The 16382-nt window shown below is 40.2% G+C and overlaps 1 protein-coding gene across 2 annotated transcripts in view; it reads right to left on the bottom strand.

The window, feature by feature from the left end:
* Nucleotides 1–16382, bottom strand: part of LOC111227516 (carboxyl-terminal PDZ ligand of neuronal nitric oxide synthase protein-like) — a 191876-nt gene that overhangs the window by 112591 nt on the left and 62903 nt on the right. For both annotated transcript variants that reach the window (XM_022753040.1, XM_022753042.1), the window contains exons 3-4: nucleotides 13972–14064; nucleotides 8868–8926 (exon numbers count right to left, since the gene is read on the bottom strand). In XM_022753040.1, the coding sequence (XP_022608761.1) occupies nucleotides 8868–8926; nucleotides 13972–14064 (152 nt within the window). The remainder of the gene's footprint in view (nucleotides 1–8867; nucleotides 8927–13971; nucleotides 14065–16382) is intronic.

Genomic DNA, 16382 nt, shown 5'->3' with positions numbered 1-16382 from the left:
CTGAACTGAACATCTTTGTGTTAATGCAGGAGGAGCATGCGATACAACAACAGGGCGACCTGAATATCGAAAGAACTGCTCTATTGTCCTGCTAGTGATTTAAAAAAAACTCCTGAACACCTTTCAAAGAGAGGAGTATCATCCTTTTGTTTGTAATATTACTGTAAAATTTTCATTTACACACTATTTGAGCTGCAGTATTAACCTCCTTTATTCCTCTAAAATGCAAATGTGATCCAGCCATGGTATTTTTGGTCAAATCTGATTCTTAAAAATATTGCTTATGTACTAATCTCAACAGCAAACACCTTTTTAAAGACACTTAATGCTGCTCATGTATCTGCAAAGTTGCAAATGTTCACACTGAAATTATCTACAATTAGTCTTTCTTTCAACATCTGCTTGTGCCATGAAGCATGATTAACTTCATTTATTGGTAAGTTTAGCAACTCAAAGTGTGGTTAATGGAGCTTTTTGTAAGTTTTGCCATTGCTACATCGCCAGCGTTAGCATTAACAGCTGTTTACTTACCAGTATTGCCAAAAGCGTCAATCAGTGTTGCATTTACAAAAAAAGAGCTTATAATACGTCCTCTGAGCAGCGCTACCTCTTCAGGACAGACCGGACCATCTCCTCACAGAAAGTGAGGAGATGGTCCGGATGGGTCTCGCTGCTTAGCACGCTAACTTCAGCAGAAGAAAAGAAGTGATAGAAATAGAAGCACAAGAAGAGGGCTTCTTTCCAGCACTGGAGAAAGCTGCTGGTGAGTAAAGGAATGGAGTTTGATGCTGAACTCAGTTTCTTCTAGACTGGTAAGTAAACAGCTGTTAATGCTAATGGTGGCCATGTAGCAATAGCAAAGCTTACAAATAGCTCACTTTTAAGGGTATGAAAAAAAAATCAGTCTGAACATGTTCCATTCAGTCACTACAGATAAAGGAGACATGTTTGTTTTTGCAGGGCAACACAGGAGAGAGCTGTGCCACAGTTGTTCCCCTGCCGCCTGACTACAACACATCCCAAGTTGCTTTCTTCCCTTGACAATACATCAAGGTCCTGTTGGACAAGGGCATTCGAAAAATGCTGTTGTTCCATTGGAGGGCATTGTGGTCAGATGGCATCAGATGGGGCGCAATTAATTGACTGTGTATCTCATTAGGCACAACAGGCCTGCTCTCTGTGGATGTTTCCAGGTTGGACTCTCCAAACACCTGCTGGCTCACTGGGCTTCGAGAGCAGCCACACCTGTTCACTGCCTAGTTCAGTTTATAATGAAATTTCATTTCATGGAGCAGCAAAAAATCATTTGACATTTTACAAATGAAGCAGGTTTTACAGTATGTTTCACCTAACTGGTAAAATGACTACTTACTGTGCAGTATTCAATATGTTTAATGAGAGAAAAACAAACAGATGTCAACGCTAGATTGAAACATTCATTTCATATATGAAAGAATATATATATTCTGTGAAATAGATGTTTCGTATCTTATGCCATCCGTGCACATCCAGTGTTTTTGTAAATGTACAGATGAACTGTAAGAAACAGATGGTGTGTGCAGCCAAGGAGTAAAAGAGGCATTTCCTCTGATTCAACTAGATCTCATCTCTGATGCAAATTAAGGCAACATAATAGCAGATATGCTTTTTAATTGTTAGAGATCATCACACAGCACAAAGAGAACAGAGCTTAGTAGTGTGCTCTGTCATCTGGGGCAGCATGCTGCTCACAAAGTGTGAGTCTGGGCTCCAACTCTATTCAAAAGACCAGGTCCATTGAGACAGAGTAATATGTTGGTAGATTTTAAAAGGAGGAGGACACTCTCCGAGCTGTAGACATTATCGACATTATGGTGTCCTGCAATAATGGTGTTGAGTATGTTGTCAACAGATTGTGAGAGCCAAAACACGCACAAGGTTACATCTTTCTTGTTGCCATGCAGCATTAAGTTGACATGAGTGCTGGGAACATGACATTCCTGTTGGTGGAGCAGAGCAAAAGTGTCTTGATAATCTAATCTAAGGCCTCTTCAAAAAAAAAAAAAAAAACCTCTGTGGCCCAAAGATAAATCTTATAGGGGTCTAAAAATATGGATTTCTGATGCACAAAATCTTTTTCTTTTCCCCCCACAATATTTCTTTATTATTTCTAATAAAAGAATAAATGTTCTGCTCTCTCTGAGAAGGAAAAATGACTCCTTGACTTTTGTTGAACTGCTCACAACTCATGTTGAAAACACAGCCAAAACCTGTAGACGCTGCAATATCTAGAAGATCACATGCCGAAAAGTGATTCATAGAACATTTAGGTCCTGACATAACAAAAGCTGTGGCTCAGTGAGAGTCATAGTGACCGAAACCATCACGTCTCATTGGCCTTATGCAAACTCCAGAGAATTAGCACAGGACTCGTAGTAATACCATAATCTACAACAGTTCCTCTCTTTAGAAGTGACATAATATGAGCACTCCAACTGATTATACACTTGTTTGATGTCAGTGACAGCTGAACGCAGCTGTGAATCAAACACTCATCGGCACTGGAGCACAGCGTAGGCACAAAGCAGACAATGGACCAACACAATAACAAGGCTTCTCAATTCAGACTCTATTCAGTAAACAATAGTGAAGCCTGCCAGTCAAAAAGGAGCGTTTGTCACTTTTGCAAAGTGACATCACCACAGCTCTCTTCAACAGCGTCTTCTTTGAAACTTCTTCTTTGATGGAAGTGATTATTCTGATTGCACTTGGGTTTTTGCTTGATTTTATCTCAGTTGTCTTTTAATTTCTTTTGTTTCAGTGCCTTTTGATTATTTAGCTTAATTTAGCCTAACCCCCCACCCCACCCCCAAAGTAGTTTTTGAATCAGGCTTGTTTGTGTGTTTGTTTTTATAATTAGACTAGTATTTTACAGCACATGGCTGACTGCAGTCTTGAATGAGACTCTGCTGTGATGTGATTGAAGTTAAAATCCACCACAAAACAGCTGTGGTTTATGTTCAAAGTAGAACTACATAATCTAACACTGCCTTTCTCTCTTGACTTTCTTGTTTTAACGAGGCAGCACTTCCACTGGTAACATTTCTGCATGGTGGCCAACCACGGCAAAAAGACGAATCAATCCAACCAATCGATCATCTGAAGCCAGGCTCAGACTACAAGAGTTTTAAAATCCTAACTGATCTTGAAATTGAGTTGCATGAGGCACATAAAGAGAAACTTCACAGATGTCTCTAATCTCTAACAGGCACACACAAGATTTTAAATTAATGGTGCATCACACACTACAAAATATCATTATTGTGGCACAGGGAGCAATCGGATAATAATGTACCACCTCACGTGACATCATTGTAAACAAAATGGAGACTGTAGTGCAAAAACCTGCTGCGAAATTAGTAAAACAAAAGCAGAAGGCTGAACGAATCTGGATGAGAAAATGTTTCAGGAGAAGCTGTCAGTTTTAACATCTGTCAACAGAGGTATGCTAGCCAACATTAGCCTCAAGGGCTAGAATGTTTACTGTTGCTTGGCAACACCGTCAGCTGCTCCGGGACTGATGTAATCAGAATCACCATCATATCGATTTTAACTCCTAAACAATATCCAACATGTTTGATATTATGGCCCTGATGAGCTCCCCAGCCACTAACCTGCCTTCTCTGTCAGTGAATTGATGTTGTTTGAACAGATGGTGGTGAGAGTGTGAGGGTTTTCACAGAAGTGCATCATGGGACTGTAAGCAGTGTCCAAAAGTTGTCAACTGTCTTCTTGCTTGTTTGCCTGTGTCTCTGTGGTTTGTTCTAGTACTGTATGTACATGAATCATTCAAGTGTGTGTGTGTGAGCTTGTGACTGAGTGTATATGTATGGGTCTGAAGTCGTGTCTGTGTGTGTGCATGTTTCTGAGAAGCTCTTCTTGCCCATATGTTAATGCTAGTACATCTATCCTTTGTTGTTTCATCCACTTGCAGTTTTAGACCCTCAGAGTGAAGATATTTTGTTTTTCTCTTTGTCATTAGGCTACAGCAGATGTACAGTTAAGATTTAGTAAATAAAAGTCAGTGGAAGATCACCTCAAGTATCACTAAACATGTCAATGTGCCATGCCACCCCCTGCCAGCGCTGAGGTGCACATGAGGTGGTGGGCAGCCTCAGTGGCAGCGAGCCAGCAGCTCCAGCTACACAGCAGCTGAAGATGAAAATGAATGCACAGAAACGCAAAGATCTCAGCTAAATCCTCCCAAATGACTTAGACACACAGCATCTGGCCTGTGTACAGCTGAAAAACTCACATAGGAGCATTTAAAAACAGGGTCCAGGGTCTTTGATGTACATTTTTCTCTGTGTTTGAAAAGCGAGAAGTGAATATGGATCACATCAAACTTATGGAGAGCAGCAATTCATACCTCAGACTAAAAGGTTACATTCACACCATGTGTTCTCACAGGGGGATTTCCACTGGCCGAGGACAGCCTTCTAATTTGCACTTCGACGATATGAGGCTGATGCAAATGCAAAATCTTTCACACATTTACATTTACAGACTAATCCCTCTTCTCTTTTACAACTCCATAGCACACTGCATGGGGTCATTTTTTTTTTTTTTAAATCCTGATGCCCGATGCTCAGGCTGAGATATATAAGCTGCAGTCTGCATATTGATAACAAATTAATGTCCAGTGAAAGAATCCAAGGACACAGATATCACAGTACTGTCCCAACGGTATGGCTAAGACAGGTGATAAGAACAGAACAGAAACATAACGTGTATTCATGTAAAAACATGGCTAATTATTAATTTCATTCTCATCAGTCAAGGCCACCAGCGGATCCACTGATTAACAACAGAATAAGGTCAAGAGACTGACCGCTACTCTCATCTCGTATGACTCAGGGTTTTCCACAGCTGCTCACAGCGGGGGCGGGCCACTTCGACTCAAATAATCCAGTGTCCAAGCCAATGACACTTTGACATGTGGACAGCAGAAGCCGACCCTAGAGGACGACCCGGTCCATCTCCTGAGCCAGAGACACCTCTGTTTGTATGAAAAGCTGTGATTCATTGTGATTCCACAGACAGTGTTTCCTTGCTGAGCCACGGTGGGGGGCTGCATTGTGACGGTTTCAATAAACCATCAGGACGATGACAACCACTCAATTTGACTAACTAGGACTACTGAGAGCCACAGGTCAGCCTCGGCTGATCTTAGGAAAGTATGAGGGCAGTATGGACAGGATTAAAGAGACTAATAAACTCCCTTTTACACTGGTTAAAAAACTCGCCAGGACCCGCTAACATCAGGCTTCTGTCTGCAGTGTGAAAGGGAACAATCAGTATTCACTCCCAGGTCAAATGACTCTGCAGCAGTTGCGCTTGTGTTATCTTTCAGAGCACAAACACTGTCAACAGACCTGTCCTCTGCCCAGTACGGTGCGGTTACACCAGAGACACTGAGCTACACTGCACTCGGGGATGAATTTTTAAAAGTTTTAAAAATACACAATCACCGAGAGAAGTGTCTCACACAGAGATTCCAACACTTACAGGAACACTAAACCGGGGATGAGACCCCAAGGATTCATTTTATCAGTCTGCTCGGCAACTAGAAGCTCACTCTTTCTCCTCTGTGGCTGCATGTGATGACATCGCTCCCTGCAGTTGTGTCTGTCATCTTTTTTTGCATATTTACCCTCATTTAAAAAACTGCTTATATGCACTAATTTTGGAGTAAAAAGTTTATACGTCTATTGACATCCATAAGATAGATAGATAGATAGATAGATAGATACTTTATTTATCCCCTAGGGGAAATTCATGTGTCCATTAACTCATTGACAATAATAATAACAGTTATAATAAATAAACAATAATAATTAGATTAGTCCACTTCTAAGGCTGAGGTGTTGTACAGCCTGATGGCAGTGGGAACAAAGGATCTCCTGAACCTCGTTTGCTGCAGCTGTAGCTGCTTCTCTGTCCTGCCAGAATGTTGTGGAGAGGATGGTTGGTATTGCCCAAGATGGCCTCCATCTAACATTGCATGCCTCTCTCCACAACAGTCCTGAGTGAGTCCAGACTCCTGCCAAGCACAGACCCAGCCATGATTTGAGAAAAATAAAACCTATCTCTTAAATAAAATACTTCTTCACTGACATGAATGTCTTCTTACAACTTCTTCAGAAAACTACTGACAGTTGTGGCTTTGAATAAGTGGGAGCTTTTCAAAAGGCTGAGACCATCAGTAACAAATTGAACCTAAATTCAAGCCTGAATAGTGTATACAAAATACAAGTTAGCTACCAAGCTAAGTAGCTAGTGAACAGGCAAACACACCTGCTAGTGGTTTTCACCTGTTCAGTTCAAGTCTCTCTTCTTTTCCCTAATCATTTCTGGTTCATGATGCCCATTAAGTTTGCCAGGCTGGACTTTACCACAAGTTTGTTCATAGAAAGCAGGTTTCAGTTGGGTCTGAGTCAACAAGTGACTTTTCCTAACATTAAAGACTCTGCCCTCAGTGCACACTGCACTCTGAGATGGTTTATGGCACTGAAAGTAATATTTCCTGATTAGATATCGATTGCTGTCACTTGATTGAGATATGGTAGAGGAAACAGAGCAGAAACAAGAACATCTCATAATTTCTCAATAAATGGATATGGAGCTTGGATCTGCTGAAAATTAATGGCAGTTTTGATTTTGAACAAACTTTCTATTGGTATATTTTCTTGCTCATATAATAGGCCAAGAGCTGTAACCAGGAAGGAGAATCAGCCTTGGCCTCCACTAACATCTCAGGAAACGACTGCACCCGCATGAAAAATTAAACTTTAAAGTTCAGGTGAAAAAAGGAGCAGAGGTGCAGTTTCACATCCACTGAAGACCAGATATTTAATGACTGAGGTTCTGCCTGGATGTAGTTGTTGAACAGAAAAAACGAAAAGCCGTGAGGACCTGTCAGAATGTGCTCAGCAGACGACAGCGACTGATGGATGAGTGAGTCTTACCCATCACACTCTGCTTTACGCCCCCCCGCCCCTCCCCTTTGCTACCGAGCATCCTCCTGTGGGGAAACTTTGCGACTGTAATATTAAAAACTGTGCACAAGGCTCAAATGTGTGGGATAAGATAAGGCATCTCCAACCAAACTAAATCTTTCTAAATTCCCATGCTCAGAGATGCTTACACAAACAGCCGGCCAAAATCCATCTTTCTGACAGAATCATTTCCAAAGCCAGAACCCCCAACTGGGCTCCTGGATGCACTTGTGAGCTGTACCCGCCTGGGAGTGAGCATGTCAGTGTGTGTGTGTGTGTGTGTGTGTGTGAAGAGAGAGAGAGAGAGAGAGAGAGAGAGAGAGAGAGAGAATGGATAAAGTATGAGTCATCCAGTAGAGAATATGAACTGTGTGTCTGTGGTGAAACCAGTCTTCAGCCTTCTTTCTACTCATGAAGGTTTACAAGTTTAGTCATACACCCTCCACCAGTCTGACCGAACTTCCCTGTGACTGCATGTATGAGAGTGTGTGTGTGTGTGTGTGTATGTGTGTGTGTGTGTGTGTGTGTGTGTCAGTGAGAAACAGAGATTAATGGTGCAGACATCTAAAAGTATTCCTCTCATTTTTCAGTGAATCTTTCTGAGCCACCGAATTCACACAGGCTGCCTCTCAGCACTGTGTGTGTGTGTGTGTGTGTGTGTGTGTAGCATGTCTGTTCTGACAACAACAGACTGTGGTGCGAGTTCAAATCAAAGGATTACAGCCCTGCAGCAAATGGACTGAATGAACTGGACCTTATGGCAGTCCTGTGAGGTGGATCAGAGCGCAGGCGTCACACTCATCACTCTCTGCTGAAGAAACAGCCATAACTCAAACCAAGAACTACTCATTCTGTGGAGCCAGCTGATGGGAATATAAACATGAAACTACCGCCCCATCACAAGCACATCCAGGAGAAGTCAGAGATCCACCACCCGAACCTAAACTGGCTCTCCCTCCACAGACGACGAGTAAAGGCGGGCTCACAGTACTTTGATCCAAAAAACCATCTGGAGTAAATGAGGCACCTCAGTTCCAGCTGCCACTATGAAACCACTCAGGCTGTTGTAAGATGTGCATAAAACATCACACTGTGATTTTGATAGAACTGTGTTGTTATAAAAAAAAAAATGCATAGACGACTATTGCAGGAAATAGTGATACACTGAGAACAGTACTGGCTTGTTAAAATGGACTTTGAACAATGAAGAGTTGAGGTGATAACGTTACAAAAAGGCTGGGAATATTAAAAACGTATGTCGTTGTTGATGATTTCAGGACTTGTTTTCATTGTCTATTCTTTCATTTATTACATGCATCATTAAAATGAATTTTTAAAATGCCTTTATCACAGCTTCTGCTAGATTACATTTTCACAAAACGCAATATTAAAGAGAACTGAATACAATATTTAAAAACCCTTTTTCTGAGGCCACACATTTTTCTTTCACATTTGTGTATTCCATGTTATCAGTGTTCCTCTATTCTCCCATGTTTATTAATCATCACTTCAACTTCAATACCAAATAACTCATCTCTTTTCTCTCTGTGCCACTCTGTTCTGGAGTCAGTAAAAGTTGTCATCAACCAGCCCCAATATCTTTCTTTCTCCTAAATGTCAACGCTTGCGGTGACAGAGACAAAAGATTCTAATTTCCGGAGCCAACAACAGCGTATTTAATCAAGTATGGATTAAAAATTTGTTTAGGGAAAAGCTTGAATAAGCTCGAAGTCATTACAATGAGAATTAAAAACAAAAACAAATTAGCATTTTAAGTTGAGCTGCAGAAATTAAAAGTTACATACAAAATAAACCTTATGGCCAACTTACCTGTAAATGGGATCCTGCATCACCATCATCTTGCTCTCATCCCATGTCCACTCCTTCTTCTGTGGAAAAAAAATCAAAACTATTCAAACTAATTGAATTATAACGTTTTAAAAGGTCCCATATTTTACACTTTTATTTGAAGTCTTGATCCATAAGAAGATATATTTGTGGTTTTAAGTATGACAAACCATCTCAATGTAGTTACACATCACCTCTCTCTGGAGCTCTAGTAACAACAGGTTGGTGAGCCAATCAGAAGAGAGGAGGATCTGAGTCTCTCTTCTAATTGGCTCAGTGATGGCATAAAAATATATAGCAGATTTCAGGAAAGCACTCAGAGGAATCAAATACTGCAAGATTGGACGGTGGGCCTAGGTGGGCAGGGCTTGGGGCATGGTTTGGAGTGGTGACGTTTCGGTGTGACATCACAAAGTTGCAGAAGTCCTGACGACTCATTTTAAGGCTCAGTTTCTGAATAGAGGCTGTGTGCATTTCTCTGTGCTTTGATACTTTCACAGTATTAATATAGAACCTAGACCTGTTTATAATCAAACAACACATGGACATCTACCTTTAGACAATATGGGACCTTTAATAAAAGGCTTGTTCGACATCCAAAATTCAATATCTTGATACAGTTCAGGGCAAATATCGTGATATACAATATAATTGTGATATTACTTTATTATCGTATTACACATTACACCAAAAATCATAATAAAATATAAATAGTGTAAATCCCTTGAATCATTATCGTGAGCGAAATGCCTCAGAATGGTGTTGATATTATTCTAACATCTCCATCTGTGACACATTTATTTACATTTTTCCTTTTGTCTGTCCGTCCATTTGTTTAAATCTACCGTCCGGGTTAATGTCACAATCCAAATGTCAAGACATGAGCGCGCAGGAATTATTCATATTGATTTTTATCTCTACAGAGCGTAGCTGAGTCAGTCATTTAGTTGCTCCAGTCTGTGGGCTTTCATCGCCTCCGCCAAACTCAGAGATGTAAATAGATCATTGCCCATCACACTTGACATTTCAGCTTTCCAGCCAGGGAATCAAACAAGACAAGAGAACAGGTGGAGGCAAAACATCCCTCTATTGACTGGCCTTTCAATATAGATGCTGAGCTTTCGATGATGGCTTTAATATCAATCTCAAATCAGCCAGTATAACACAGTCTAATCATGGCGTTCAGTCAAACCCCTTCATCACATCCTCTCTCCCTTGTTTCTGACGTGGCCTGACCTGAGTACAGTCAGACCCGATCCTAATAAACTTAATTTAATTACATCTGAGCTTGTCTCTCAAGGTCTCTTATTTTCATCCTGCCATTAACCCAAACACCAACACTGATGCCCCACCAATTAACACACAGCTGCAGACATGTCCTTTTCCCCTGCTCTTCACAGTTTACACGCTCCATTTCACCTCCGTAAACACATTTTTCTCCTGTGATGATTATGGCATAGCAGACAACATGATCAGAGCTGATAGCAGTCAGCTGATATTAGCACTTTCAGAGAAGATGGAGATTCCCTTTTGCCTATGTCTATATAAAAAGTTCATAAAACAGAAATCAGATTTTCTGAAACCCATGTAACCAATTTTACCAGCTGTTCACTCAGTGTGGTGGTCCTCGTTAGAAACTAATACCTAAGAATTTCATGGGATTTAGTAGTGAGTTTTATGGACTGCATGCTGCTGGTGTTTCTTCTAGAATGCAAATGTTGGGGAAACTGAAGAAGTGAACTGGAGAAGTTAAATAGTTCCACATACCGACGGCTTAGGGGTGGGCGATATAATGAATATACTCGATGTATTGTGGCTTGTTTCACGTGCGATGTAGTAAACGACTATATCATGAACTTTAAGTACAAATAGTCACGTAATTGTTTTAACCCACCGGCATTAAATTTGTTTTGGCGTTTTGCTTCTCTTGCTCTCTCCTATGGCTGTCACCCTCTCACAGATAACACACTCCGCCGCTCATCCAGAAAATTCTCCTAGATGTGCATGTGTGTGACGTAGGTGAGGCGTGTGTGTTTTTGTATCTGGAGTGGAGAGAACTCGAGGGCGCGACAAACCGAGTTTATATGTGTTGTTCAGAAACTGTAATTAAAGATGAAGGGGGACAAATTGGTTCAGAAAAGAAACAGCACTGGGTTAAATGTCTTTCTCAGAGATTCTTGTTGATGCACTTTTTTGTTGCTTTGAGCTCTGTTTTTGTTATGGGTCAAATTTAACTTGGTTGTGACTTCCCCTTTTTGCATGTAATTTAAAGGTCCCATATTTTACACTTTTCTGGTGTTTTATTTGAAGTATTGATCTATATGAAGATATAATTGTGGTTTTTAGTACCAAAAACCATCTCAATGTAGATTTACATCTCCTCTTTTGGGCGTCTTCCTGGAGATCTTGCAACAACAGGTTGACTGTTTTCTGAGTGTGTTTCTGATTGAATAGATTTCAGGTAAACACCCAGAGAAACCAAATCCTGCAAGGTTGGATGGTGGGTCCATGTGGGCCGTGCTAGGAGCATGGCTGAGGGCAGTGACAGGCAGGCTCAGTTTCTGAATACTGGCTGTGTGCATTTCTCTGTGGACGGAGCGCTTAGATACTTTCACAGTATTAATATAGAACATAAAACTGCTTTATAATCAAACAACACATGGAAATCTTACTTTCTACCTTTAAAATTGTTGCAATAGAAACTACTAATGAATATACAGTAACCAAGAATGTTTTAATGCAGACAAAGGTTGCGGGGACTAGAATATTCATACTGGTGTGCTTTTATGCCTCAAAGGGTTAAATCACACATTTATGAATATAGTATGATATGTATAATAATACTATCTTTAGGCCATACTGCCCATTCCTGACATAAAAATATCAGTCAGGGTAATAGTATGCAATCCTAGTATATAATCTAAATTCTATGCTGTACACACATACCAATGTTCATACACACACAAAAGAATGTGGACGGGCAGACAAGCTCTCAGGTCCACACAGTTACATAACTGATCATTTATATTGCTGTAATGAATTGGCCATTCCTTTGAGGACCATTTCAACAACTCAATTAAGCCTCTTTTTCATGAGACACTGGTGCATAGCTGTAGTGTACATCTGGCTGTAAGAACAAGTCAAGGTCAATACTATGTACAGTAACTACAGCCTTTCAAATGATGTAATTTTTCAGGATGAAAAAAAGTAGAATATGAAAAAATTCAATAAATGCTTGTTATAATGTCAAGTTTGTTGAAATTAAATGAATAAATGTGATATTTTTCAGTAGACTTTGGCTTAATGCAAAAGGATCAAAAAGTCCTCAGAAGTCAATTTCTTTTCAAAGCAAACAGGGGAATTTGAGTGAATGGTAAACAATCAGCAAAGGCCGTCTGGTCATTCTGACCTTTTCCGTTGTCAGCAGCCAATCAAATTTTTGAGCTACCGTGTCTCTCTCTCTCTCCCAACATGCAGGCTGGTAAAACAATTCAACAAGAGTATCTGGCCCTGCACACATAATCTGTCTGAACAGATCAACAGTTTAAACACTAGTTGACAGCTGACAGTCACTAGTGTAACATCAAATATTACATACATTTGAAAGAAACCTTAACAAAACAACCAGTGGCCTCAAGTCTGGCTTAATGAATTAAGATGAAGAACTGAATGCTGGGAAGAACACTGGACGCCACTACTAAGTGAGCTTCACTTTGTTTCCAGCCACTGGTTTTCCACCTGTCAGACTCTCTGATTCAGGTGAAGTCCACTTCGCTCTGTCTCTGTAGATTACAGCTGTCAGCCTCACTGCAGCGAGAAACACATCCAGCCTCACCCCCCACCCCTCCACTTTCTTCAGGTTTTCTCCTCTCTATTTTTTATGCTTTAACTTCCTCCTCCATTTTCATCGCTTCTCTTTACTCTTCAAAATCTGTCATCCTTTTCATCTTCCATCATACTCTCAATTCCTCTCAGGCTCTTACAATCTCCTTCTGCCACAGACAGTAAACAGGAAATGGATCTGTATTGGTTTCTTAACATGACTAAACCAGCATGTAGCATTGCACAAATTAGCCCACCACATATTTTACTCCTACAAGCAGGGGGTGTTTGGTTGGCTGATAGTGTGACTAAAAACACATTATATGTGCAAAACAAAGAACTGCAACAATTGCAAGGCTGTCATCATAATGCATACATACATGAGAGGCACTACACAGAGGATCATTTTACTCCTCATTACCAAGATGGCATCCCAATCTTACCAATCCCAACACGCTCACTGGGCACATAAGCCCAACAAGCTTCTGGGCCTCAGTCCTCTTCTGGGTCCAGTAAGTATGTGCACTAGAATTGAGAGACTCTTAAAGCTTAGGCTAGCAGCACAAAAGGGTTGAAAGGCCTGGAAATAAAGTTCCCTACTCTGAGCGCCACGTCAACGTCTCATCATTCCCCAGTAGAGTGGTCCGGACTGAAAGCTACTTACCAGCTAAGTTGAGAGCCAGGCTAAAGGACCCCATGGCAAGAAGGGGTAAAAATAACTTTTTGTGCAGGTTGTAATGACTAAAGTTTTACAATGTAGACATTTTAAACATGATAGAAGTACAAACATTTACTTAATTTAAATATATTATCACCCAGTTATACCAGCTTGATATCCTAATTAGTGCCTAGACAGAATCATAGCGACTTAAAGTCGCCACTATAAAGAATAAAATCAGCTCAATTTCTTATTGTTATGAGAAAGATTCTCTTGTAATAACATATTCTGAAGTTAAAAAAATATTTTTTATAATCATCACATAAAACAACTCATTTCATTTTAACAAGAAACTTTTCTCATGATAACAACATATCAGCTTATTGAATCAAAAGAGGTTTGTATCTCATTACAACGAGAAGCTCTCACATGCTTTTATAATGAGTGAGAGATCCAATCTAGCCTATATCCCCTGGTACATTCTTTATCTTGGCAGCAAGATCAAACTCTGCTGCTTTTGTTATAAAATGACACAAACAGGACACATCACACTCAGCCAAGGAGTAAGATAGAAATAGAGTTCATAAGATGATAAGGGTCACTCACTTTTTTCTTTTTCCTCAAGGCGACCTTCACACCGTCTACAGACACCACGATGTGGACTTTTTTCTTCTTGATGTTTTTCACCTTGAACTCATACTGCAGAGAGAAGACAGAGGCAGACGTATTAATATGTAGGTAGATTAAGGTAGACAGTGACATTGTAACATCGTTTCAAACATTTGTCAGAAGGGGTCAGCCTGATGAGTCATGTCTGGAGGCAGGACAGAGATTATAAGAGATGAAGGACAGAAGGAGAATGTGAAGGAAAGTAATCTTCATTTCTGTTTGTTTTTTTTCTTATTGTTTAAAAAAAGTTATATTGCAGTCACCGTGTTGAAGACAGACTGAGCAACATCCATCTTGACATGTAGTTAAAGACAAAACTTTCTGCTGTCTGGGATTTTTTTTTTTTACTCCAACAGATTTTCTCTCTTTGTTCCCACCACAAAGTGAGCTGAGGTCCAATCAGAAAACACACAGCTGCTGTAGCCTGAGATTGAAAACGTGAAGGCATGGATGACCTTCAATATCACCAGTAGATACAAAAATGTGCCGGTGTCCTTCTGCCCTCGTCCCTATAATGAAATATCCTCCATCCATCCCTGTGTGTGCAACCTTACAGTCATCTATAGATTCACATTTTTTACACAGCATTCCTGTACCAAAAACAAAACATTTTAATTATACAAAAAAAAGGGTTGGTATACTGATGCCTTGACTTCGATACAGATTCTTAACAACTCTTTCTTCAAAATCAATTTTATGAAATCCATTTTAACAAAAAGAAAACTACAATACACTTTATGGTACTAGTTGTAGTTTTATTCTAAGATCGGTCTCTTTACACACTCAAGCGTGTGTAAATAAAAAGCCAATCTCCAACATCATTAGTTCTTGGTCCAAGCCTGCTGCATGCTCATTGGTTCACTAATGCAGAAGAGATTTATTCATTTACCCCTTAGGTATCAAATGGCAAGGCATTTTTTCAATACTCAATAGTATCAAACCAATTCAGTCAACCCATAAAAGTTCTCATCAAAGTTTAATATTGTCTTAATAGAAAAATCCATATAAGAACTCTTAAGAATAAGTGAACAAGATTTGCAATGATGGGTGTATTGACAGCATTTAATGATATCGCTGTCAAACTAAAGGTTTTGAATTTCAACTTATGGTAAAACATCTTTGTCTCAGTTTGCCCCGCCTAGAGCAAACTCACGTCCACTCACATCTGCCTGTGTCCATACTTTGTGGTGCTGAGTAAAAACCCAGCACAATGTGCCAGCTTGATTACAGTATCCGTTCTATGACAAAATTCACTCAATATTCAAAAACAGCGGCCGTTCAGTATCAAGCTGAGGCACTGGATAGAGTTCATCAAAGTTTGCTGTAAAAACTGAACAGCCATAAAATTCCTTTGTACTAGGAACTTCATCCTGACCAAGTGCTTGGAGGAAAGTAGAGAACTATGTGTTATGACAAAGCAAGTCAGGTCCAACATTTGCATTATGTAAAGAAACATTTAAAAATCTGCTTGTTATGTTCTTAATAATCGACCAGCCATCCCCAACCTCTCCAGTTCAATGTTTCACACTAATAATGAACAGATTTGTCACAGAAAATGACAAACAGCCTCAGTGAATGAAAGTTGCATGGTCGGCAGCCTTCAGTCACAGTCTATTTACACGCCATAGATCAGACTGAGACAGCTTCTATCACCTCCGCTGCCTCTAATGGTGCGATGAGCGGTGTCAAACAACAGCACTCCAGCAGGAAACCACAGTCAATACTGTGAGGAAAAACACTGTTTGCATATCAAATACTGCGCAGGTGTAAAAGGTGGATCAAGTGGCTTTTATGTTGTTGTGGGAACCCTGCGTTCATATTCATGTCTACCTCTCTCCTCTTCCGCAATCCCCTGCATGTTGATCATATTTTAAAAAGAGTGGGATGTAATTGAGTTGTACAGAACCACCTGTCACTGCAGCCTGAAAAAAAAGTACCGTAAATACACTAACTGAGTTGGTTGGTAGGTGTTTTGTTGAAAGTGGACTTTCATTAATGCTGCAGTAAGTAATGATCTTATGTAGAAAAGCAACTGTACTATGAGCAACAGTCACAAGGCCTCCAATCCTGAGATGCTGCAAAATTCAGACTGTTTGCTCAAATTAAATTCTGCGATGCTCGTGGGAAAACTGCTCAGTGCGAGCAAGTGAGAAATCGAAAGTTAAGCAGTGAGACAGCAGTGACAGAAATACCAATCCAGATAGAGCTGAACTCGGTGACGATGCTTGACTTAACTTCACCACTTCCAACAGACACTAAAATGATCATTTAGTTGACCCCTGCCCCCTGAAGTGTTTTCACTTTAATGAAATCTTTCAAAGTCTCAGAAGTGACCCAGCGCTGTCACT

The sequence above is a fragment of the Seriola dumerili genome, unplaced genomic scaffold, assembly GCF_002260705.1.
Source record: "Seriola dumerili isolate Sdu_G_001 unplaced genomic scaffold, Sdu_1.0 BDQW01000189.1, whole genome shotgun sequence".
Lineage (NCBI taxonomy): Eukaryota > Metazoa > Chordata > Actinopteri > Carangiformes > Carangidae > Seriola > Seriola dumerili.
The sequence above is the reverse complement of the archived record's forward strand: the minus strand, read 5'-3'. Positions and strand labels throughout refer to the sequence as shown.